This window comes from Pan paniscus, chromosome 17 (assembly GCF_029289425.2).
Source record: "Pan paniscus chromosome 17, NHGRI_mPanPan1-v2.0_pri, whole genome shotgun sequence".
In the NCBI taxonomy this organism is placed as follows: domain Eukaryota; kingdom Metazoa; phylum Chordata; class Mammalia; order Primates; family Hominidae; genus Pan; species Pan paniscus.
Genome location: NC_073266.2, coordinates 49,283,420 through 49,308,466, shown reverse-complemented (window position 1 = coordinate 49,308,466; position 25,047 = coordinate 49,283,420). Strand labels below are relative to the sequence as shown.

At 36.7% G+C, this 25,047-nt stretch overlaps 1 protein-coding gene across 4 annotated transcripts in view; it reads left to right on the top strand.

Moving 5' to 3' along the window:
* TRAPPC8 (trafficking protein particle complex subunit 8) overlaps positions 1–25,047 on the top strand; it is a 107,021-nt gene that overhangs the window by 20,833 nt on the left and 61,141 nt on the right. Inside the window, exons 5-12 of one of the 4 annotated variants that reach the window (XM_034943947.3) lie at positions 2,743–2,896; positions 6,505–6,598; positions 7,263–7,522; positions 7,860–7,975; positions 8,668–8,818; positions 15,227–15,327; positions 18,378–18,483; positions 24,547–24,567. In XM_034943947.3, coding sequence (XP_034799838.1) covers positions 2,743–2,896; positions 6,505–6,598; positions 7,263–7,522; positions 7,860–7,975; positions 8,668–8,818; positions 15,227–15,327; positions 18,378–18,483; positions 24,547–24,567 — 1,003 coding nt within the window. The remainder of the gene's footprint in view (positions 1–2,742; positions 2,897–6,504; positions 6,599–7,262; positions 7,523–7,859; positions 7,976–8,667; positions 8,819–15,226; positions 15,328–18,377; positions 18,484–24,546; positions 24,568–25,047) is intronic. The other 3 variants (XM_034943948.3, XM_003830340.7, XM_034943949.3) reach the window with 3 other exon arrangements.

The following is a 25,047-nucleotide window of genomic DNA, read 5'->3' as shown; positions in this document are numbered from 1 at the left end:
AATTTTAAATTTTTTCCAGTTAAATGATTTAACATTAATTTGGAGATAGCTTGTTTACGTTTTGGATTTATTTTTGATACAAGAATGTAAAAGTTTAATGTGAATTTTATTAATAAAGCATTTAACTTTATGTTTTATCCTGGCGTTATATTCAACAGTCAAGTTATTTTATGTTAGATTTCTTTTTTTTTTTTTTTTTTTGAGACGAGGTCTTGCCCTGTCACCCAGGCTGGAGTGCAGTGGCACGATCTTGGCTCAGATCTTGGCTCACTGCAACCTCCGCCTCCTGGGTTCAAGCAGTTCTCCTGCCTCAGCCTCCTGAGTAGCTGGAATTACAGGTGCCCGCCACCATGCCCAGCTAATTTTTTTTTTTTTTTTTTTTCTGAGACGGAGTCTCACTCTGTCGCCCAGGCTGGAGTGCAGTGGCATGATCTCAGCTTACTGCAAGCTCCGCTTCCTGGGTTCACGCCATTCTCCTGCATCAGCCTCCTAAGTAGCTGGGACTACAGGCGCCCGCCACCGCACCTGGCTAATTTTTTGTATTTTTTTTAGTAGAGACGGGGTTTCACCATGGTCTCGATCTCCTGACCTCGTGATCCGCCTGCCTGGGCCTCTCAAAGTGCTGGGATTACAGGTGTGAGCCACCACGCCCGGCTTAATTTTTGTATTTTTAGTAGAGATAGGGTTTCACCATATTGTCCAGGCTGGTCTTGAACTCTTGACCTCAGTAATCTGCCCGCCTCGGCCTCCCAAGGTGCTGGGATGACAGGCGGGAGCCACTGCGCCTGGGCCCCCCCCCCTTTTTTTTGATGGGGTTTCACTTTGTCACCCAGGCTGTAGTGCAGTGGCACGATCTTGGCTCACTGCAGCCTCTGTGCTTCCTGAGTTCCAGCGATTCTCTTGCCTCAGCCTCCCGGGTAGCTGGGATTACAGGCACATGACACCACGCCCGGCTAATTTTTGTATTTTTAGTAGAGATAGGGTTTCACCACGTAGGCCAGGCTGCTCTGGAACTCAGGTGATCTGCCCGCCTTGGCCTCCCAAAGTGGTAGGATTACAGGCGTGAGCCACCTCGCCTGGCCTTATGTTAGATTTCATATGCTTACCCAAACTTTCTTTTTAATGTATAATTGTTATACAGTCTGTACAAAAACACTTGTCATTTCACAACTGTAGATCATAGCTGTTATTTCTGGTTTTATATAAAATTATTTCTCTTTCTTTGTTCTTTTCTGCTTCCCAGTTTTCCTCTCACTTTTCATGGCCTGGCTTGCTTACAGGCACTTTTTCCACTGTCCACTCTCTTGTGACTTCATATTTATAGCCTTGATATTTTTCGTAGCCTTAGAAATATTCAAACATTTTTTAATGTTCCCTTTAATATTCATGATTTGTTGTTTGCAGTAGTCCTTTTGTATTCGGGATATGTGAATAGATTGTCTTTAAAAATAAATTCTTGAAAAATAGGATAAACACAGTAATTTTACTTGCATGGCTTTGGAGCTTATTTTGGCTTTTGGTGCAAGGTGTGGAGCAGATTAATGTTTTGTTTGAAACTATTCTGATGCCTTAGTGCCACTGAGGAAATGTAGTTTAATAATCATTACCCGCCTTGTCCTGAGCATGGACCACCATCTTTTTATTAAATTTTCCTCTGCAGATCCAGTTAATTACTCTGAAGATTACTAATCTTTAGGATATTTTGAAATGTCTGTAGCCCGTTGGATAAGGTGTACTACTATATTAATAGAAAAAATTTGAAATGACTATTAGAATTAGTTTCTGTCAGTTCAGTTTGGAGTGTGTCTTCCGTATTGAATGGTTGTAACTAGGATATTTAAGGTAGTAATTCAAGTATCAGATGAATGGTTCTTAGGTTTTGCAGTATCATTAGTAACGTGAGCAGGAGTTTGCTTTATTGTCCTTCAGTGTGTGTACACACACATGCATCTGCATTTATACAAATTTTCTATAACTATTTTACTTATCCAGCCATAATTTTTTAGTGCGTAATATTATGTTGTTGTTTGCTAGGCTTGTTGCTTACATAGTATTAGTATTTACATTTGAATGTGGTTAGTTTTCCAGGTTGTTTTTTTTTTTTTCTTGTTTTTCCTCCTTTTTTTTTTTTGTGAGATGGGGGTCTCACTCTGTTGCCTAGGCTAGAGTGCAGTGCCTGGGCTCGAGCAGTCTTCCCACCTCAGCCTCCTGGGCAGCTGGGACCACAGGTGTGTGCCACCATTTTTGGTTAATTTTAATTTTGATAGAGATAGGGTTTCCCTATGTTGCCTAGGATGGTCTCTAACTCCTGACTTGAAGTGATCTTCCCACCTTGGCCTTCCAAAGTGCTGGGATTATGGCCACCACGCTGAGTCAAAACACTTGTTTTGTTTCCTGTAGTTCCCCCCCAATCTAGTTTGACCACCAGAGCTCTCTCTTTGAATAACGTAGAGGAGTATCTTGCAGAATTTTATTCCACGGAACACACTTTGGTAACTGCTTTAAGGTGGTATCTAAGCTAGCTAAATTTCAATTGCCATCATGATTTTTGTTTTCGCTTTTAGGTTATTCTGTCCTAATTTTCTAGAAGGATAATTCTTATGTCCTCTTTTATATTTTTCCAGTCTAAATATGCCTTTTTGGGGGATTATTTTAATGTTATTTTTGTACTACTTTAGTCTCTATTATTGCCTAAGGCCTGCTCCTCTTTTACTTCAGATTTTTTTCCATTTTCTGTTTTAGAGCTGAATCAATTTATGAAGAAATGAAACAGAAATATGGAACTCAGGGTTGCTATTTACTTAAAATTAATTCTCGAACATCTAATCGAGCATCAGATGAACAGATACCAGATCCTTGGAGTCAGTATCTCCAGAAAAATAGTATTCAAAACCAGGTATATGTAAAAAATAAATGAAGCAAACCACAAAAACTATACTTCAGTTTTTACGTTTTGGTTTAACTAGTATAATTATTCATATTAATTGTGTGGAATCTGGTCAGTTTTGATCTGTCAGAGGTGAGCTCTTAGGTCAGTGGTTTAAAAGCTGTTTTTAACTAACTACAGTAATCCCTTATGTGCACTCTTTTCAGGTGTGTACTATCAGTGTGAATTAATCATTTTCTTTTTTTTTTTTTTTGAGACAGAGTCTTGCTCTGTCGCCCAGGCTGGAGTGCAGTGGTGTGATCTCAGCTCACTGCAACCTCCGCCTCTCAGGTTTAAGTGATTCCCCTGCCTCAGCCTCCCAAGTACATGGGATTACAGGCACATGCCACCATGCCAGGCAAATTTTTGTATTTTTAGTAGAGGTGAGGTTTCACCATATTGGCCAGGCTAGTCTTGAACTCCTGACCTCAAGTGATCTGCCCACCTTAACTTCCCAAAGTGTTAGGGTTACAGGTGTGAGCCACCGCGCCTGGACTGATCTCTTTCTTAAAAGATTAAAAGTGAATTACACGTTAAGAATTGAATTAGATAGGCTAGACGTGCAGAATGGAATTTCTGACTTGTCTGTTTAATTCATTATGAATGCCTACAGTCAATTCTTTATTATCTACATGCTCTGGAGTTGCTCCCTACATTTTTCTTTTTCTTTTCTTTTTTTTTGAAACAGAGTCTTGCTCTGTCGCCAAGGCTGGAGTGCAGTGGCACAATCTCAGCTCACTGCAGCCTCCACCTCCTGGGTTCAAGCAATTCTCCTGTCTCAGCCTCCTGAGTAACTGGGATTACAGGCGTCCACCACCTACCACCACGCCCGGCTAATTTTTTTTTTTGGAGACAGAGTCTCGCTCTGTTGCCCAGGCTGGGGTGCAATGGCGCGATCTTGGCTCGCTGCAACCCTCCACTTCCCATGTTCAAGCAGTTCTCCTCTCTCAGCCTCCCAAGTAGGTGGGACTACAGGCGCACACCACCACGCCCAGCTAATTTTTGTATTTTTAGTAGAGAGAGGGTTTCACCATATTGGTCAGGCTGGTCTCGAACTCTTGACCTCAGGTGATCTGTCCGCCTCAGACTCCAAAAGCGCTAGGATTATAGGCATGAGCCATCATGCCCAGCCTCTTTCGTACCTTTTTAACATGCTTTTATAGCCACCTTCAGGAACTCATACTTTTTAGGTGGGTGGGCATTTCCCTCCAACTTTCCGTTGATTTCCCTTCTTTATGTACTCTCAGGAGTTACTGTTTTTTAATTACTCCTTTCTTAACCTCGAGTTCTAGAATAAGATTGATTGTCCTATTGGCTTAAGTTGATGGGCGTTTGATGTTTTGTCAGACTTCTAAGGTACAATAGTATGCCGCTTGGTAGTAGTCAAATGCCAAGTTCCTATGCTTAGTTCAGATAATCAAGAGTCACTGTTTTTTGTTTAGAAGAAATTTTTTTTTTTTTTTTTTGAGACAGGGTCTCGCTCCGTCGCCCAGGCCTTGGTCTCCCAAAGTGCTGGGATTACAGGTGTGAGCCATCATGCCAGCCTAGAAGAAATTCTTTTTTTTTTTTTTTTTTTTTTTTTTTTTGAGATGGAGTCTTACTCTATCGCCCAGGCCGGAGTGCAGTGGCATGATCTCGGCTCACTGCAACATCTGCCTCCTGGATTCAAATTATTCTCATGCCTCAGCTTCCCGAGTAGCTGGGATTACAGGCGCCCACCACCACGCCTGGCTAATTTTTGTATTTTTAGTAGAGATGGGGTTTCACCATGTTGTCCAGACTGGTCTCGAACTCCTGACCTCAAGTTATCCCCCTGCCTCAGCCTCCCAAAGTGCTGGGGCTACAGGCATGAGCCACCACACACGGCCAGAAATTTTTTTTTTTTTTTGAGACAGAGTCTCACTCTGTTGCCCAGGCTGGAGTGAAGTGGCGAGATCTCGGCTCAGTGCAACCTCCACCTCCTGGGTTCAAGCGATTCATTTTTAGTCGAGACAGGGTTTCACCCTGTTGGCTAGGCTGGTCTTGAACTCCTGACATCAAGTGATCCACACGCCTCAGCCTCCCAGAGTGTTGATATTACAGGCGTAAGCCACAGCGCCTGGCCTAGAAATTCTTAAGTAAATGGAAAATATATTTATATTGTTCAATTAAACTATATTATGCAGTCTTTGTGTGACATTTAAAAAATCAATTACAAAGCTTATGTAATTTTTGATCTTCTGATATAAGTATTGTTTAATCTGTTTATTTGCTTTATTTTTCTGTCTCATAAATGGAATCTTTAAATCTAGATGTAGTGCTATCATGGTATTTTACTGACTTTAGTATTGAGGTGATTACTGACGTTCTTTAAGATAATGCTGGGGAAAAGCAAAGAAGTACCAGTTGGATGTGAAGGAACTTTATTTTAAAAAATGGTCTTTTAGGGGCCATTCTAAGAATAAGAACAGTACTGAAAAAAATACACTTTAGAGTTCAGTCACCTAAGGTTGTGAAGGGGAACATAAAGAAGATTGTGCAGTATGAGAACTTTTAGCAGAAGGCAGAAATATCAGAAATCTATGCCTTAGCATCCTAGAAGCTCAAAGTTGGAGAATAGTTTAGAGGTTTTACATCCAGTGCTTGATCTAATGCTTTAATTTCTTTAAACTTACGAATGACTGTGTCTATTGACAGTACTCACTGTATTCTTATTAAGTGACCTATTGCATGTCTGATCACCCAAAAATTCTCTCATTTTGCTTAAGGATCAATAAAAAATTCTTGACCTTTGCTTGTACGCTTGATCCTTTGGGAGTGACTATGTTAGTTTTCCATTAAGACAACTTTCAAAATATAGAAGGATAATTCTCATGTCCTCTTTTATATTTTTCCAGTCTAAATATGCCTAGTTTCTGCAACTCTTTCTCAAGGAGTGGCTTCAGACTTTCTTGTCCTGGTCACTTTCTTCTTGAGTTCTAGTTTATGTAAATTCCCTCAAAGTGTGACACTCAGAATAATACATCATCTTTACTGGTCTTGTAGAGTAGTCTGGGTATTTTTAGTTTAAGTGTTTTTTTGTTAACTGAGAAACCAGTTCCTTTGCACAAATAAACGTTGCGTTAGATATTTTTCTAAAACACTTCAGTATATTCAGAATTCACTCCAACCTGCTTACACTGTGACCCAAAGAATTTCATATCTGTGCCTCTCTTCTTTCCCTGTCTGACTCTAGTAGTCCATCTCTCTTGCCATTATTCCTTACTTAAGATGCATAAGCATATGTATGTGCTTATATGAACACTCGTGTATATACATATCATATATAAGTAGATATCCTGAGAGATAATTTGAATTAAGAAGAATTAGGATAGTAGCTTGAGTGTGAAAGGGGATTTAAGAATATAGTAGGTGTGAGTTGGAGTGATAGAATAAGATCCATGGAAGAAGTTATGAATTTGGAGGACGAGAAAATGCTCACTGTAGCAAATAAATGAGGCCAACAGTTAGCAGAGTAACCATAGTTGTTGATGGATTTGATAGTATATTAAGTATGATTGAGTATAACTGCTAATGCTTTTTAAATTTTATTTTGATAGGAATCATATGAAGATGGCCCTTGTACTATAACTTCAAATAAGAATTCTGATAATAACTTGCTTTCATTGGATGGATTAGATAACGAAGTCAAAGGTCTTGATATATTTTCTCTTAAGTTTCTCTTTTGATTGAAAATATGCACTGTTGTCAGATCATGCTAACCTTTATAGATAAAAGATGGGGGAAATTTTTCATAATACAGAAAGATATTGGGCAGGTTAGTTTTTCTTCTGAAGATTTTACTGAGCTACTTGAGTTTGGTTGTTTTTGACACTTAAAAATTTGTTTTATATGAGTAGTGTATAGATTTCTTTTAAAATATTTTGTAGAAAGCAAGGGAAGATGTGATGCACAGCATTAATTATTTAAACATTTACATGATTTTGAGAGCTTTATTTCTGACTTTAAATTATGATTTTTGTAATGATAACAAATTTTTTTTGTTATATTTTTTCTTATGGCTTAGTTGTACTATTTAAAAGTCATTCTTTATATTATTTAAAATAAAGTATTTTTCTCCATTTCCTGGTTTATACCAATTTTCAAATTACTAATACAGGTACCAAAACAAATATTAACTCAAGCTCATTAATTTTGGGGCTGGGGGATGTTACTGCTGTTTTATCTTAGACATTTACCTATACTGAAAGATAAAGGATTTTAACATTCTGCCTTTTTTTTTTTCTTTAGCAGTATGGTAGTATTAGCACTGTTTTCTGTTGCATTCTGAGAGTAAAAGAAATCATCTCTTTTTCAGTAGATGGCTTACCAAATAACTTTAGAGCTCACCCACTTCAGTTGGAGCAATCCAGTGACCCTTCTAACAGTATTGATGGCCCAGATCATCTAAGATCTGCTTCATCGTTACATGAAACAAAGAAAGGAAATACCGGAATAATTCATGGTGCATGTTTAACACTTACTGATCATGATAGAATTCGACAGTTTATACAAGAGTTCACATTTCGGGGCCTTTTGCCACATATAGAGAAAACAATTAGGCAATTAAATGATCAGGTAAGGTTTGATTTTTTGGATTAGTATTTTAAAAATTTAAGTAAATAGTAAATTTAAGAATTATTAAACGTATTTGAAGTTTTGTTTTATTTTCGTTTTAAGATAGGCCAATATTAAGACTTCCCAAAATTACTATCAATGATGAAATTCTGTTCAACTCCAGAAGAGGCTTATTCATTTTCACTAGGATTTTGCCAGCATATTGGACAGTTTTCTTTAAATCAGTTTTATTAAAATGAACATTTGCTATTAAAGCTTTTTAGTTAAAATTTTTTTATGTAAAGGAAAAATACTAAATTCTTTATGTTTGTCAACATATTTAATCTCTTTTTTAAAGCTAATATCAAGAAAAGGTTTGAGTCGATCTCTATTTTCTGCAACTAAAAAATGGTTTAGTGGCAGTAAAGTTCCAGAAAAGAGCATTAATGACCTGAAAAATACATCTGGCTTGCTGTGAGTAAAGTGTTATCATTTTTGTTTTTCCTCTGTTTAACTCTCTGACTAGTGTTTGATTGTATATCCTGCAGAAGATAACTATCTCTTTAATTTCTTAGTTTCTTATTGGTGAAAATTCAGGTGGATAAGAAGAGTGACTCAAGTAAATCATATTAATTTTTAAAAAACTAAGTAATTGGACATCTAAAAACAAATGGGAAAGTCACTTTTGGTCTGTTTCCTTATTTGTAAAACAATGAAGTTAGACTAGGTATTCATTAGTAACCATTCTATATCTAAAATGTAATGGCCTGATGATTCTAAGACAAGGGACACATTTAATAAATTTTGCTTTACACAAAAAACCATTTTAAGGAAAAAATATAATTAATCCATTTTGGATTTTAATCTTTCTCCTGGTTGTATATAAATGTGAGTCACTTGGAATTAACCATTTACTTCATTATTTGACCATGGAGAAAATGTTTGCCTGCCATTGAGACATTCTCAGGGCTATAAATAATAAAACAAGGAACTTTCTGTTTCCAGGTATTTTTGAGAACTGACACTCTTGTTGGAGGTAGAATTTCTTTAAAACAACATTAGTTTTCTTCATGTTCTAGAAGAACATGGCAGCTTGTTAATGTATTTTATAATTTTAATGGTTTGGGGGGTAATAAATTATAAATTATTTTCTTTTGTATTTACAGGTATCCGCCGGAAGCACCAGAACTTCAAATCAGGAAAATGGCTGACTTATGTTTTTTGGTGCAGCATTATGATTTGGCTTACAGCTGCTATCATACTGCAAAGAAAGATTTTCTTAATGATCAAGCAATGCTTTATGCAGCTGGTGCCTTGGTTGGTATTCTGTGGTATTATAATTCCTTAATTCTGCTACCATAAATTATTTAGAAATTTCTCTTGGTGGCAAACAGAATCCTTAGGGATAAAGTTGTACTCAAAGAGCATATAGTACTTTATAGATTGTTAATTCCTTAATGCTGAGTTGATGGATTTCCCTCAGACTAGTTGATTAGCTGGGTATGGTGGCACATGCCTGTAGTTCCAGCTGCTTGGGAGGCTGAGGCAGTAGAATTGCTTGAGCCCAAGCGTTTGAGACCAGCCTGAGCAACATAGTAAGATTGCATCTTTAAAAATAAATTGAAAAAACTTATTTCTTAAAAACAAAACCCAAAAAACTAGGTAATTAAAAAATGGTCATGTATTAGGGTTTCTTTCTTTATTGGTACTTTCCAACTTTTGCATCAGCTTTCAGAATTGTATTTCATTTTCTAATATATTTAAAATACAAAAATTTTTTTAGAAGTTTTTTTAAACCTTGACAAACATTTTTAAGTTGCTTGATGTATGACTTCATACATCAAGAACAACATGTACTTTGGTGTGAGACACTCTCTCATCTTAGGCAAGTTATTGAATATCTCTAAGCTACAGTTTTCTGACCTGTAAAATATGTGAATCCTAATGGTATAGGATCAGATAAAGTATAAGGCATGCACTTAGCATAATGCCTTATATATAATAAGCTGTCAGTAATATCCGTTGTGTTAGTTTTGTAATTGATTACAAAGCCAGGTATTTCCAAAGAATTTGCTATACTTGTTGCCTAAAACCTTTTAATGTTTTTGAAAAGTTACCACAAATATATGTGTAATCTGCTTTATGTGTTCAGAAAAGAGTAAAATTAGCACTGTTACTTTTTATTTAATCTTTTAAAAGACATGTAAGCTTATAAACAAAAGTGAAGAAAAAAGTTTGTAAGAATAATTCATTGGTAATTGTGTAGATACTTTTTTTTAGCTAGAAAATATTCACAGGCTGACAGATACTTGTTTAATAACTGGCATTTGTTTTGCATTTATTTTAATACTATGCATATATAAAATATGTAACTTAAAAATGGAAGCCAGAATAGCAAAATTATATTACTATTGCTTTCTGGTTCTCTAATTTTTTAATGAAAAAAGTCAGCCCACTTTTTTTTTTTTTTTTTTTCCCTGGAGACAGAGTTTCAGCTCACGGCAACCTCCACCTCCCGGGTTCAAGATTCTTGTGCTTAAGTCTCCTGAGTAGCTGGGATTACAGGCATGCCCGACCATACCCATCTAATTTTTTTTTTTTTTCGTATTTTTAGTATAGACGGGGTTTCGCTGTGTTGCCCAGGCTGGTCTCGAATTCCTGACCTCAGGCAATGTACTGTGCCCGGCCAACCAAGTTTTTAAAAACCTTTCATAGAAATGGAAAATATGCTATGTTCATGAGAAGTGTTTGAAAATATAAGTGAATTTTCCTTGGCTAAATATTCTCTGATTGCTCATTATAGTCATCCAATTTAAGCTAATATGAAATCACAAATACTTCATGTTATTATTAATACCTTATAACCTAGGTATGCATTTGTAATGAGAAATTTTTATTTAATGTACCTGCAAGTAGAATGTTTGATAAAAACTACATTTAAGCCATTCAACTGGAAGTATTAGTAGCTATTTGAGAGAAAATAATATAGCACTGGAAAATAAAGGCATATTTACTCTTAGATGATATATGTGCACCTGAAAATCACTTAGCCTTTAAAAGCTACCCTAAAAATAATGGGCTTCTGAGAAAAGTTAGACTGGGATAGTCTTCTTGAAACCTATTCATCTTTGTAACCAGAGCACAAACAAAAACATTAAATGGTACCTTGGAAGATTACCTAAATAATCTAGATAGGCAGCTTAGCATGGCTGAGGATACCTCAGGGAATATAAAAAATAATTTTTTTATAGAGATGGGGATGAGCAAGAAGAGTTCCCAACCGGTGGAGCTGATCATAGAAGAAAGTACAGCCTGCCCTGAGCCCAGAGCTGTGCAAGGCTGGTGGTGTACTTCTCTGGAGACACAGTCCATATGCACCAAAGTGTAGGCATTCAGTTTTTAGCAGCTGAAAGAGCGCCTTTCTGTGCAGCAGCTGAGCTCAAGGCTTTTTCCTTTCCTACTGAAGGATATAAGTTTATAATACTGCTATTTTTGATTCCCTTGCCTAAGAAAAATTATGTATGAATAAATAAAAATTTAATTTGAACTGATATCACTTCCCTTACCATTCACATGTTAACTAATTGATAAGATAAAAATGTGTTGTAGTAGAATAGACTAGATCGTATGCCTTTTTAGATGAAAATTATAGAAGATATTTAGTCATAGTAACTACAAAGGCAAAATAAATATCACAGCAAAACCAGTAAGGAATGCTTGCAGACTTTTTTTTTTTTTGAGATGGAATCTCACTCTGTTGCCCAGGCTGGAGTGCAGTGGCTTGATCTCAGCTCACTGCATCCTCCACCTCCTGGGTTCAAGTGATCCTCCTGCCTCAGCCTCCCAAGTAGCTGGGATTACAAGCATGTGCCACCACTGCCAGCTGATTTTTGAATTTTTAGTAGAGATGGGGTTTCACCAAGTTGGCCAGGCTGATCTCGAGCTCCTGACCTCAAGGGATCTGCCTGCCTCAGCCTCCCAAAGTGCTAGAATTACAGGCGTGATCCACTGGGCCTGGCCAAGAAAACATGTTTTAGAGCTGTACGATATTTTGTCACATGGATATTATGTATTTTATTTAGCTTCTTCAATGAATTTTAGAGCAGATACTGCTGAGTGCTGAGGATACAGAGGCATTCTAAAATAGATATCGTTCATATTGTCATTCATGGAACTATCAGGTTAAAGGCTTTAATCATATTTCAGTTCTCAAATCATTATTTGTTTTTTCTTCTATTTTAAAAAATGTTGCAAAGAAGTACATTTGTTTGTCTTAAAAGTGAATTATGGCTTTCCCATCCTGCTATTCTCCCCTCTCAGCCTCCCGAGTAGCTGACATTACAGGCATGTACCACCACACCTGGCTAATTTTGTATTTTTAATAGAGACAGGGTTTCTCCATGTTGGTCAGGCTGGTCTCGAACTCCAGACTTCAGGTGATCCTCCCACCTCGGTCTCTCAAAGTGTTGGGATTACAGGTGTGAGCCATTTCCATTAAAACTTAGGTTCTTTTTTCTTTTTTTTTTTTTTTGGAGGCAAGGTCTTGCTCTGTTGCCCAGGCTGGAGTGCAGTAGTGCGATGACAGTTTATGCAGCCTCCACCTCCTGGGCTCAACTGATCCTCCTACCTCAGCCCCCCACAGTAGCTGGGACTACAGGCATGCGCCACCACGTGTGGCTAATTTTTATATTTTTTGTAGAGATGGCATTTTGCCATGTTGTCCAGGATTGTCTTGAACTCCTGAGCTCAAGCATTCTCCCTGCCTTGGCCTCCCAGAGTGCTGGGGTTACAGGCATGTGGCACTGTGCTTAATCTTCATTTCTAAATCCTTTAACCACCATTGTATATTATTTGAATTATTAACTAAAGTCCTAGTTATTGCCAGTAGAAAGAGTTTTTTTTTTTTTTTTTTTTTGATACAGATCTCAGTATGTTGCCCAGGCTGGTCTTGAATTCCTGGGCTCAAGCACTCCTCCTGCCTCAGCCTCCCAAAGTGCTGGGATTACAGGTGTGAGCCACTGTGCCCATCCAGAATGAGGTTTTAAAATGAAATATGATCTAGGAAATTGACAGTAATAATAGGCTTAAGAAAAATGGTCTTTGCACTGTCTATAAGATAGTGGATATAAACTAGAGTTTGTAATTGGCAGAATATATTGATAAGGCAAGCCGTTGTGAGCTCTGATTTTATATTGTTGCCAATAAATTGGAAAGAGATGTACTTTATTTCTTCTCTTTGTGATCCATCATTGGTCTGTTCTCTACTTATTGAAGGTTAGGGAAGAACAGGGAGGAGGGTGATAGTAGAAATCTTAAGCTAGGCTAATCTGGTAGTATATATACACCATAACCCAAAGTGTTTACTAGGTTTTTGTGAAAATCTCATTTATATATTGAATGGGAGACTTCAGATATTAACTAGAGAATTTTAAGATTGAAAGCTTATATAAATGTATTACTTATATTACTGTCGTAGATAATTCTTCTGAAAGTACAACACTAAATCATTCTTGTCGTAGCCTCTGCTCTTTTTCCACCAGCAAATACTTGGAAATTCCTTCTTGGAGCATTGTGGGCCAAAGCTTCTCTCTGGGTGGAAAATTGTTGCCACTTCCAGTGTCACAGGGAAAACACACACACGCGCGCGCGCAATCAAAAAGCAGGACACTGGAGAGGAGTAGGGGCTATTTTCTTTTTTTTTTTTTTTTTGAGATGAGTCTCGCTGTCACCCAGGCTGGAGTGCAGTGGCACGATCTCGGCTCACTGCAGGCTCCGCTCCCCGGGGTTCACGCCATTCTCCTGCCTCAGCCTCCCGAGTAGCTGGGACTACAGGCGCCCGCCACCTCGCCCAGCTAATTTTTTGTATTTTTAGTAGAGATGGGGTTTCACTGTGTTAGCCAGGATGGTCTCGATATCCTGACATCGTGATCCGCCTGCCTCGGCCTCCCAAAGTTGCTGGATTACAGGCGTGAGCCACCGCGCCTGGCCAGTAGGGGCTATTTTCAAACAGAAAACCCGGCAAATGGGTTAGAGGAGAAAAGCCCCAGCTGTGCAAAGTGGAGACTGACTCCCCCATCTCCAGTGGCAACCTAACATGCTGGTTATGTTGGGCCTGGCCAACCTTTTTTCCCTTTGTCTCTATAACAGATGATACCACAACCAAAACTGTTACATCTCAGCATATCAGAGGCCCATGGAGTAAACATAAATGGAAATACCTTTCAAGCTAGTTTGGAAAAATAGATGGCTTAGATAAACTGACTATTCAACCTCCCACTTAAAGCTGTTAGGCAGAATATCTGGGAGAACACTGGGGGTAAGATGCTGCTTAACAGAAATAACCTTTTGCTGTGACCAAGAGGTTGCTCGGACCAGTGTAGGGTCAGCATATTTTGTTGTTGTTACTGTTTGTTTGTTTTTTGAGACCAAATCTCACTCTGTCACCCAGGCCAGAGTGCAGTGGCACTATCTTGGCTCAATGCAACCCCCGCTTCCCGGGTTCTAGCGATTCTCCTGCTTCAGCCTCCTGAGTAGCTAGGATTACAGGCACCTGCCACCACTTCCGGCTGTTGAGGGTGTTCAGGAATTTTTGTATTATTATTAGAGACAGTGTTTCACCATGTTCACAAGGCTGGTCTCCAACTCCTGATGTCAAGTGATCCGTCTGCCTCAGCCTCCCAAAGTGCTGGGATTACAGGCATGCGTCACCACACCCGGCCAGTTCAGCATATTTTTGATGGGAAAAGATAACTGTCAAATACTACAGTGACAAAGAGGAAGGGGAAACATGAGTAGCTCTAGAAAACAGAAGATTAAAAAATCTGGACAAAATAAAAGTGATGGACAACACACCTAACCACTAGGCCTGACCAAACATTCACCCATAAGCACATTGTATATACGTGCACCCACTCACACTGCCACACAACATTCACGTAGACGCCCAAAGGAAGACAAATCCAAATGTCTGCTCTGGAATTTCCATGGCAAATCTGAGTTTAGGCAAAAGTGAAGACCTCCCTGGGGTCTAAACAAATCTTAGGAGGCAGTCTTTGCTCCCCATGTAGCCAGTGGTGCCCTTATATTTGCCTGAGCCTTTTGTAATTGTCTGGACACCAGAATTCATTCTTCATTTTCCTGGAGTTTAATTGCTAAATCTTATCTGATCTAACTTTACCTGTAATGGAAGCATCTCCCTTTTGATCTCTGTATTCCCCATGTTCTTTCAGGAAAAACACATCCCAAAACAGTGGTCATTAGAGGGTGTTCAGAAATTGGAAAGTAGAAAGAGAATAATATAAATACAATAAAGAAATGCCTGTTACTCTCATGTTTTCTCTGAGACCAGTTGGCCAAGGATCCACTAGTCTTTAAGGATATGTTTTAAAGGCCTTAATTGAAGGTACTGCAGTCTTTGCTCACAAGAGCCAAGTAAGACAGTGCTACTTGGAGGTTTCTATAAGACTCTTACTCATTACTTACTTGAATTCTAGGTGCTCTTTTGACCTCTCTGACTTCAGTCCTTCCAGAGTCAGATCACCCATCTTCTCTGAAGAGTGACTGGGCTACAAATGTGTTTTTCAAGTCTGCATTAGGCTATGAAGTTTATACATGTGTATCCAGTTAAAAAAAAAAAAGCAAATTTCATTCCAACTTTTAGTTTCCCATCTAAACTGTAAGACTGTTTCTTCTTTTGAAATATGTAAACTATGTCTTTTATTTTAGGAAATGGCAGCAGTGTCTGCTTTTCTTCAACCAGGAGCACCTAGGCCATATCCTGCTCATTACATGGATACAGCAATTCAGACATACAGAGATATCTGCAAGTAGGTGACTATATAAGATTTATATTGTATCCAGTTAAAGGTCAGTTTGTTCTTTTTTTTTTTTTTTTCCCATTCCTAAACTCCCAAATCAAGTTAATATAGTCGGAGACAAGTTGAGGTGATTTTTAAAAAGTTAGTGTTTTATTATACCTTTTTCTTTTCTATTTTGTTTGGATTGGTGGTTAGGAATGTGTTATGTAATGTTGAGATTATATGTTACATTGAAGGTAATTTGTATTGTGGGGGCATTTCTAACTTTAAACTGCTATCAAGTTAGGAATTAGTCATTTTGCATTTTCTTTGTTAAATAGGCAAAACACAAATAGTTAAACAATATTGTATTCATAGTGCTTTCTGTTGGAACCCTATAAAAGTGAGAACTCACCACCTATAAGGAGACTATGAGCTGGTCCCCAGTGGTCAGGGGAGATTTCATGGGATATTTGATGGATAGACCTTGAAAGAAAGGTGGTTAGGACTTGATAACCATGAAGACGTATCAGGAATTGTGATTGGCAGGCATAATGTTTTAGATGTGCATTATTGGCTAAAGAGATGAAAGCCCTGGCTAGGTTGGAAGGTTTCTGTATAGGGAAAGTACTGGATGATAAATTTGGAAAGGAGGTTTGAGATAAATCTGTGTGAGGAACCTTTACTGTCATGTATTATTTTTATTTTTGTTTCTGGTTTTTTTTGAGGAGGAGTCTTGCTCTGTCATCCAGGCAGGAGTGCAGTGGCGCAATCTTGGCTCACTGTAACCTCTTCTTCCTGGGTTTGAGTGATTCTCCTGTCTCAGCCTTTGGAGTAGCTGGGATTACAGGTGCGCGCCACCGTGCCTGGCTATTTTGTATTTTTAGTAGAGACGGTTTCACCATGTTTGCCGGGCTGGTCTCGAATGCTTGACCTCAAGAGATCCACCCACCTCGGCCTCCCAAAGTGCTGGTATTACAGGCATGAGCCACCATGCCCAGCCCATGTTTTTTTTTTTTTTTTTTTTTTTTTGAGACAGTCTCGCATTGTCACCCAGCTGGAATGCAATGGTGTGATCTCAGCTCATTGCTACCTCCACCTCCTAGGTTCAAGTGACTCTCCTGTCTCGGCCTCCCAAGTAGGTGGGATTACAGGCATCCGCCACCATGCCCAGCTAATTTTTTGTATTTTTAGTAGAGAAGGTGTTTCACTGTTTTGGCCAGGCTGGTCTCAAACTTTTGACCTCATGATCCACCCACCTTGGCCTCCCAAAATCCTGGGATTACAGGTGTGAGCCACCGCGCCAGGCCCATGTATTATTTTTATTAAGCTTCAGTGAAGACTTACGTAGTAGTAAATGGAAAATTACCGAATATTTGAGTAGAGAGTTGACATAATAAAAGTTAGTTTTCGGAAAGATTAATCCGACTTATCTGTTGTTTCAGAATAGATGCACTGGAAGGCAGATATAGAGGCAATTTTGACCCCTATAAGACCCCTATAATGTTGAAGTAAAAGTAGTCATCGTAATGGTAACATGGTTAGAACAGAACAACATCATTAATAAGATAATAATAAACATTTTTTGAGTGTTCAGCATTCGCCACCGTGCCGAAGAAATCTATATGCTCATTTAGTCTTAATAACAAACCTCTGAAATCGTGCATGCTATTGTTATCCTCATTTTACAGATGAGGAAACTGAAGTAATTGACCATATGGGATAAATGGTTTAGGAATCAAACATAAATAAGTAAAATAAGTGTTAAGATTTAAGGGAGTTTATAAAATTTACTGAAGACAAATCTTTAAGAACTGAACCTATTATATAAGTAGTTGCTAGTATATAGGAGTTAGTCTTTTGTGTTCATCAAAACAGTCTTAGGTATTCATAAATATCTAACCTCCAAGAAAAGGTGTGATTTGTAGAAAGTTTATGACAAGTCAGTATAGTAATTTTTGAATTTTTGAAAGGAGTAAATTGTGTTTCAAAAATAAATACTATTCATCGTTTAGAATGGGTTTCCAAAGTAAGTTCAAGTTAGCAAGCTTTAGTTATATTAATAATTTTAAAGCCAAGTGATATTTTTGATTCTATAAGGATTAGAAAGTAAAAAGAAAAACTTTTGCTGCTGTTTGCCAGCAATAGGATTCCATCTTGTAATTTCATAGTAAGAATGTTTTCATTTGTTTTTATTCTTTTCTAAAATGGATAATCTAATTCTAGATTACTGATGTAGTAGTCCACAAAATCAACTGATTGTGTTTTTACAAAAAAAACTAAAATTGGATCAGGAATCAATCAGACAACACTGGCTGTAAGCCATCTCCAGCAGAAATATCCTAATGGTACTACCAGGGGGAAAATACCTAAATATTTCTCAAAGTAGCCAGCAAAATGAAACACAGTCAGAATTTGCATAGGGAAGGAGAAAGAAATAATGTGTGACATGTTTATATTTTTCTGTTCAAAGCAGACTTTGTTAAATAGGTTCTGGAACCAGTTCTATCTTTTTTGCATGCAGGAGATATGACTTTGCATTGTATTCTTACTGCCAAATTACATGATAATGAAAAGTTTTGATGAGTTATAAGAAGTCTTTGAAGATTTTTTTAGAAAACCTTTTTGGTAGGTGCAAAACAAGGACATAGACTTCTTTTCTTCTTTTTACAGTCAGCCCTATGTATCTGCAGGTTCTGCATCTGCAGATTCAACTAATTGCAGATTAAAAGTATTTGGGAAAAAACCAACAATAATAACAATACAAAAATTTAAAATACAAATAAAAAATAAAGTATAACAATGATGTACATAGTATTTACATTGTAGTAGGTATTATAAGTAATATAGAGATTATTTAAATTATATAAGAGGATGTGTATGGGTTAATAGGCAAATGCTATGCAATTTTATATAAGGAACTTGACAGACCTTGGATTTTAGTATCCTGGAGGGTCCTGGAACCATCTCCCTGCAACTATCCTCTAAAACTGTAATTGGAATCTTTTGCTGAACACATTTACTTTGATGTGCTAAGGTATTATTGTGCTGATTTTATCTTCTTGTCCTTTTTTCTATAGGAATATGGTGTTGGCTGAAAGATGTGTGTTGCTTAGTGCTGAACTTTTAAAAAGCCAAAGCAAATATTCAGAGGCTGCAGCTCTCCTAATACGGTTGACCAGTGAGGTACTGAAACTGTGTAGTATTTGCTTTAATTAGCATTGTTCTTTTTTTTTAAAAAGATGTATCTTTTTTCTTGAAAGGCTTTACAAAACATAAAATTAGCCAGGGAAATCTGTCTTTGGGAATTTACAACATGGCTATTTTAGTTTTTTGTTGAGTTAATTTTAAATGTAATTTTTTATAAATTAAATTTATTTACATATTTTAAGCCTACATTTCATTATTAACTACAGACATGTATTGAGCATACTCTGTGACTTATTACGTTTTGTCCTTTGAATAAGAATATTGAAAACAATATGCATGTGCATTGTTCCTAATATAAAATGATATTTTATTTTTTATTATTCATATTTTGTTATCTGAGTCTGCTTGCTAGGGAGATAAAGCTAATTTTAAAAGATTAATCACTGAGGAATTTTTAGTTTTACTTTCAACTAGCATGAACTTTTTAAGAAAATCATCTTAAACATTTAAAAAACCTATATTGTGAATATTTTAAAAGAGAAAAAAGTAATTCATTTATAGTTGTTGAAGATTTTACAACAAATATTATTGAGTTACATTGACTGCAGGCTTGTAAAGAATGGTAGTAATTCCTTTATAAGTACTGTTAATAACACATTTTTTAGATGAATACTGAAGAACGAAGGAACAAAATCAAACACCTCCTTTGTTTACTCCTTAAATGTTAAATTATCCTAGGATTTTGATCCTTGGACCAATGCACTTTTTAACTCTTTACGTTTTGGGGATGATCTTGTTCACAGCCATGCTTTTCACTTTCAAATCTGTCTTCAACCCTGACCTTTCCTTGAGCTTTAGATTTGTATGGCCAACTGTCTTTAAGATTTATCTACTTGTGGCCAGGCATGTTGGCTCATGCCTGTAATCCTAGCACTCTGGGAGGCCGAGGTGGGCAGATCACCTGAGGTCAGGAGTTTGAGACCAGCCTGGCCAACATAGTGTAATCCTGTCTCTACTAAAAATACAAAAATTAGCCAGGCATGGTGGTACACACGTGTAATCTCAGCTACTCAGGAGGCTGAGGCAGGAGAATTGCTTGAACACAAGGTGGAGGTTGCAGTGAGCTGAGATCGCACCACTGCACTCCAGCCTGGGCGACAGAGCGAGACTCATTTGTCTCAACAACAACAACAAAGATTATCTACTTGCGTGTTTCCAAGGCATCTTAAATTAACATATAAATAAACCCATAAAATTTTTTACCTAATATATCATGATCTTAAATTATGTTATCACTAACTAGCCCTCTATTTGCTCAAGGCAGAAATGGCTTGAGATATTCCTGTATTCTCATATCCTGTCTGTAATCCAGTGCAGAATGGAGGTGGGGGTGGGGATGGGAGTAATTTTTGTTTTCAAGCTCTTAAACATTATTTATTTAATTAAAAAAATTTTAACCTTTAAAAATATATTTTCTTTTTGTATCTCCAAATAGTTTACTTCTCTCTCTTTCTTTTGTTGTTGGTTTTTCTTAAACTTCTACTGTTCTAGTTCTCATTCTTAATATTTTCTCTTTGGGACTGCGGCCTTTTTCCTTTTGCTTTGCCTAATTTACTAGTCATGATATCAGTTGTGTACTTCAGATAGTCTTTCCTAATACACCTGTTTGTCCTAAGTGTCTCTGTTCTGCTCTCTCATACAATGCTGTAAAACCTGACTTGTCATATTATATTATATTGGAAATTATGTTTAAGCTTCTTAAGCTGTTAGCTTCTTGAGGGCAGGGAACCGTGTTGCCTTCTGTTTTTATTCTTGTTGCCTAACACTGGCCTTGGCACATGGATTAGATGCTCTACAAGTGTTTGTTGTAACTGAACCATTAATTCTTCTACAAAAGTTTCTGTAAGGTCTAACTAGTTAGGTTCAGAAGTGATATTTAAAATGTTTAATAATTGTTATTGCATGGACACTGACTAATAAATATGAACAGATAACAGACAAACTATTTGTAGAGCTGAATATAGGCTTTTGAGTATTTTGATATTCTCTATTATAATAAATAATCTTAACTTGGATTTGAATGTGTTGCTGTGTTCTTCAACCTAAGGATTATCAGTGAATGTAAAAAGAATTTATGGTTCAGGAGCTTCAATAAAATTCCTTTTTTTCTTCCTTGCTTAAATGATTTCAATATGCCATTCTATCCACATGTGTGAATAAAATTTCTTCAGAGCAAGTTCTCCTGTCTGCATTATAACCGTGTTATTTTTTGTCATTTTTCTCTTCCTTCCAACTCTTTGTTTCCACTTTTCTTTCTCAAATCTGGATGATTTGTTTTATCATGAAAGTCTAGAAAATGTATCATTGTTATTTGCTGCCATGTGGTGGGGAGAGGGGGCAGGTGGTGGTGCACGTACCCAGAAATTGTGATTCTTAATGGCCTTTTCTGCTATACCTTTCATAAATTTCTTTGAGATAACTTGAAACTAATGATTATTAGGCATGTTTATAAATTATGTTAAATCTTTACCAACAATTTACATTTACTGTATGTATTTTGTTAACTAGAAAGGCTGTATAATATCAAGAGATGTACACTGGTTTTGAAGCTGGAGAATTGAGTTACATACTCTTGACATTCCTGAGCTGTGTTCCCTAGATTTTTGCTAATACCGTCATAGCAAAAGATAGTTAATGAGGCCTAGGCAAAAGGAGGAGCTGTGCTTTGACTTTGTGTACTGCAAATTTTTGGTCAAGTGAATCATATTTTTTGTTTTATGCCCTGGGGTTCTCAGAATGGCAGAGCAAACCCAGTTTAATGGTGAAACATGCTACCTTTATCACCGCATAGGATGTATATGAATTTGGTGCTTAAGACATACCTACTTGTGTCTGTTTCTGTGTGGAACACTTATTCTGGTCTTATAACCCATTTTTTCTGTTACTATTTTAAATATGAAAAATCAGTTTCTAGGGATGCTAATACCAGTTTTTTGTAAGTTTCTTCAGCTTAGGAGTAACTGGTCTTATGGGAAATTTATCAGCTGATAGCACCTTTCCTGTTAACTTCACAAGTATGCAGAGATGAAATCTTAAAAGCTTAGAGCCATCTTTTGTTTGATGTTTGATTCAGTTAATTAGCTGCAACTGGTGGCTTTATCAACTGTGTTTTTATTGAAGTGTTAATTGAGGCCTCTACCTCAGGTGATTTTTTTTTTCCTGTACATACTCTCATATTTTAAGTTATTGTTATCTTTTTATCTTTTGTTAAAATTATCTCTTGGTTGTGGAGAATTTTCATAGGCCAGAGTTCTTGTTGAAGTGCTATCAACAGATTTTTTTTTCTTAGTTTCTTATAGAACATAAACAAAACTTGTTATTCGATAGTATGAAATACACCACTGTATTAAAATTTTATCTTTCAGTTCATTTAAAGCCTTTGCTTTCTGGATAAAACCATCACTTTGTAAAAAGCCTTTTATTTCTCTTCCATCAACACTGATACCAGTTGTCATTCTTTTCAGGGCAATTTTCCTCCTCTCAAAACAATGTTTTTACCACTTTGGGTGTCACAGTAAGAGTCAGGGTCCAATGAAGAATAAAGCTGGACTAAGATATGAAAACATGGTATTCAGCTCTAGAAACTGATTCTCAGTCAGTCTAGAAACTGATTCTCCACATGCAAGAGTCAAAATTTTGTTTCAGCCAAATTAATACCATGGAAGGCCATGGACTTCCACATCTGCCTTCAGTTGGTCAGTTCTTGAGTGTTAAATTTGGGAATGCTAAGGGTTTCTCATTTTGGTTTTTAACTGGATTGTGCGTTAGAATCATTTGCAAACCATTAAATATTCTCAGGGGATATTCTTAGCTTATGAGAATGTCCAGGATTGCTGCCCATCCAGGTTTTGCAGTTTAGTGAAGCTTCATAGGCAGTAAAAAAGTGTGTGTGTGTATATTATTTTATTTTATTTTTTCGTGTGTGTGTATGTATGCATGCATATGTGCAGTGTGCTAAGAATAGACTTAAGAAATTACAGCACTTAAAAAACAACTCTGTTGAGGCCTAAGTGAAATTCTGAAATAGAAACAATAATTAGGGAGAATTACCTATTTTAGATATTAAAATATATGGCTATTAAAATATAAGGCTACAGAAAGTAAAACTCTATACAGTGATAAGAATAGACATATTAATGGGCTGGAATGAGAATTTAAATACTGCATATGATTAAGGTATCATTTAAAATCAGTAGAGAAAGCTGACTTACTCACAAAATGGTATTGTGATATCTAACCAGCTGTTTGGGTTGGAATCTTAGCTTATTCATTGTGTTTTAATATATTATGGCTTGATTAAGCTATAATAAAAAATGAAACCAGAGTAACACACACACAGGCACACGCGCGCGCACACACACACACACACACACACCTAGAAGCAAATACTAGGAGAGCACTTTTTAAAGTCCTGGAATGATAACATCCTTTCTTAGTTTGATGTAATATCTTGACACTATAAAGGCAAAGAGAGTGTGCTTCCCTGCAAAAGAATAAACTCTTTCATGTCAAAACTGGAAAATACTATTTGCAAAATATATCACAAAGGACCAATATTAAGAGCATACAAGGGCTCTTACAAAGCAGAAAATCGCAACAAACCATTCACAAAAGAGCATAAACAGGCAATTCATAGGAAAATTACAAAATCCCCTAAACATATGAAAAGATTAACAGTCCTACTATGAAATGTATGTTAAGGAACAAGATGTTGTGTTTTTTTTTTTTCCCCTTTTTTGAGACAAGGCGTCATTCGTTCACCAAGGCTGGAGTGCAGTGGTGCATTCATGGCTCACTGCAGCCGCAGCCTCCCAGGCTCAGGTGATTCTCCTGCCTCAGCCTCCCAAGTAGCTAGGACCACAGACACTCATCATCATGCCCAGCTAATTTTTGTAGAGACAGGGGTCTCTTTTTGTTGCCCAGGCTGGTCTTGAACGCTTTGGCTCAAAACGATCCCCCACCTTCTCCTCCCAAAGTTCTGGAATTACAGGTGTGAGCTCCCGGGTGTCATTTTTATTTTATTAGCTAAAAATTTTAAAGATTTTTGGCTGAGTAGAGTGGAACACATATACTCTTATTCTTTGTTGATGAGAGTATGTATTGGTGCTACTTTTTTTGTAGCAGTTTGGCTATATTGATTAGAATCTGAAGTAGTATATGCACAGCTTTCATTAACTCCACAGTTCTACTTCCAGAAATTTCTCTATTAAAAATATTTGAATAATTATTCAAATGTTTCTATAAAGATAGTTATCAAATCATTTTATGTAGTAACAAAATATGAAACAATCAATTGGTAATTTAGGCTACATTTATATAATGGAATACAGTGTAGCTTTAAAATAAATGAGACAGATGTAGATGTCTTAGAAAGATGTCCATTACATAAGTGAAAAAAGCAAGGTACTCCATATAAATACCACTTATGTATCAAAATATATGTGCATTTTTAAAAATCCATATGTATTAGGCATGTAAACACATGCACATACATATATAGGAGGGGTGACATGACACAACACTATTAAGCTGTAAAGAATAGTTACTCTGGCAAATGACATGAAGCATGGGCTAGGAAAGATGTTCACTTTTTTCTTCAAACATGTATTCTTTTTAAAAAAATTAGTTTGTATTAATAATTTCTAAAAAGAAAACATTTTTCTAAAAAATAAAACAGGCTCCCAAGCTCCCCTAAGTATTTCTGACACAAACCCGCTTTTAAGAACCACTCATTAATTACATATTTCTGACTTTTTTACTTACTAGCTTTTGGATCTTAATTACTAGAGCAATCATCTAATCATTTAGTTTTTGTCAGGAGGAGGATGAAATAGATAATAGCTGCCATTTACTGAATGCTTTCTAGATGATTTCCTCGAGTCTGTTTCAGCTCTAGTATAATTCTATGATTGACGCAGAGACAGTTTATGCTAATCAATGGTCTGTGAACACTTTTGATGTAACTATAATTTGTTGAGATTATCGCATTTAAAGTCAATGTTTTCTGTTTTCAACTTTCCCTGGGGAAAATAATGGCAGCAGAACACATGGAAGGGCATGGTAAGTTCAGCTTGAGAACAGCTAAAAACCTGGAGAAAGTTTTGGTGAAAATGTTGTTGATATTTAATCAACAACCTTCAGTACTTTCTCAGTTATCTGTAAAGTGATGACTCTTTCAGTCAAAAGATTTGTCTTAAGGGCAGTGACGTAATGTAGTATGTGGTTTTGTAGATGCTGTACTGTAAGATTCAGTTGAAGTGGAAACTTAACTTGAGTTGTATTCTTTATTAATGTAATAATAACAGGTGAAAAGAAAATCTTTGAAGCAGAAGCATTCTGAACTTTTTAATGAAATGCAGTCGATTTGGCCCTCTAGAATTATAGCAAAAGTTGAGGATTCCTTTAAATACAGTAAAATTTTACAGAGAATGAAGTAGTAGATTAGAATATTTCATAATCTATGTACATGTTTTCTTGGGTGGATGAAAATATGCCAACAAGTCAATTTTCAGAGGAAATTCGATTGGTGTAAATGTTTTC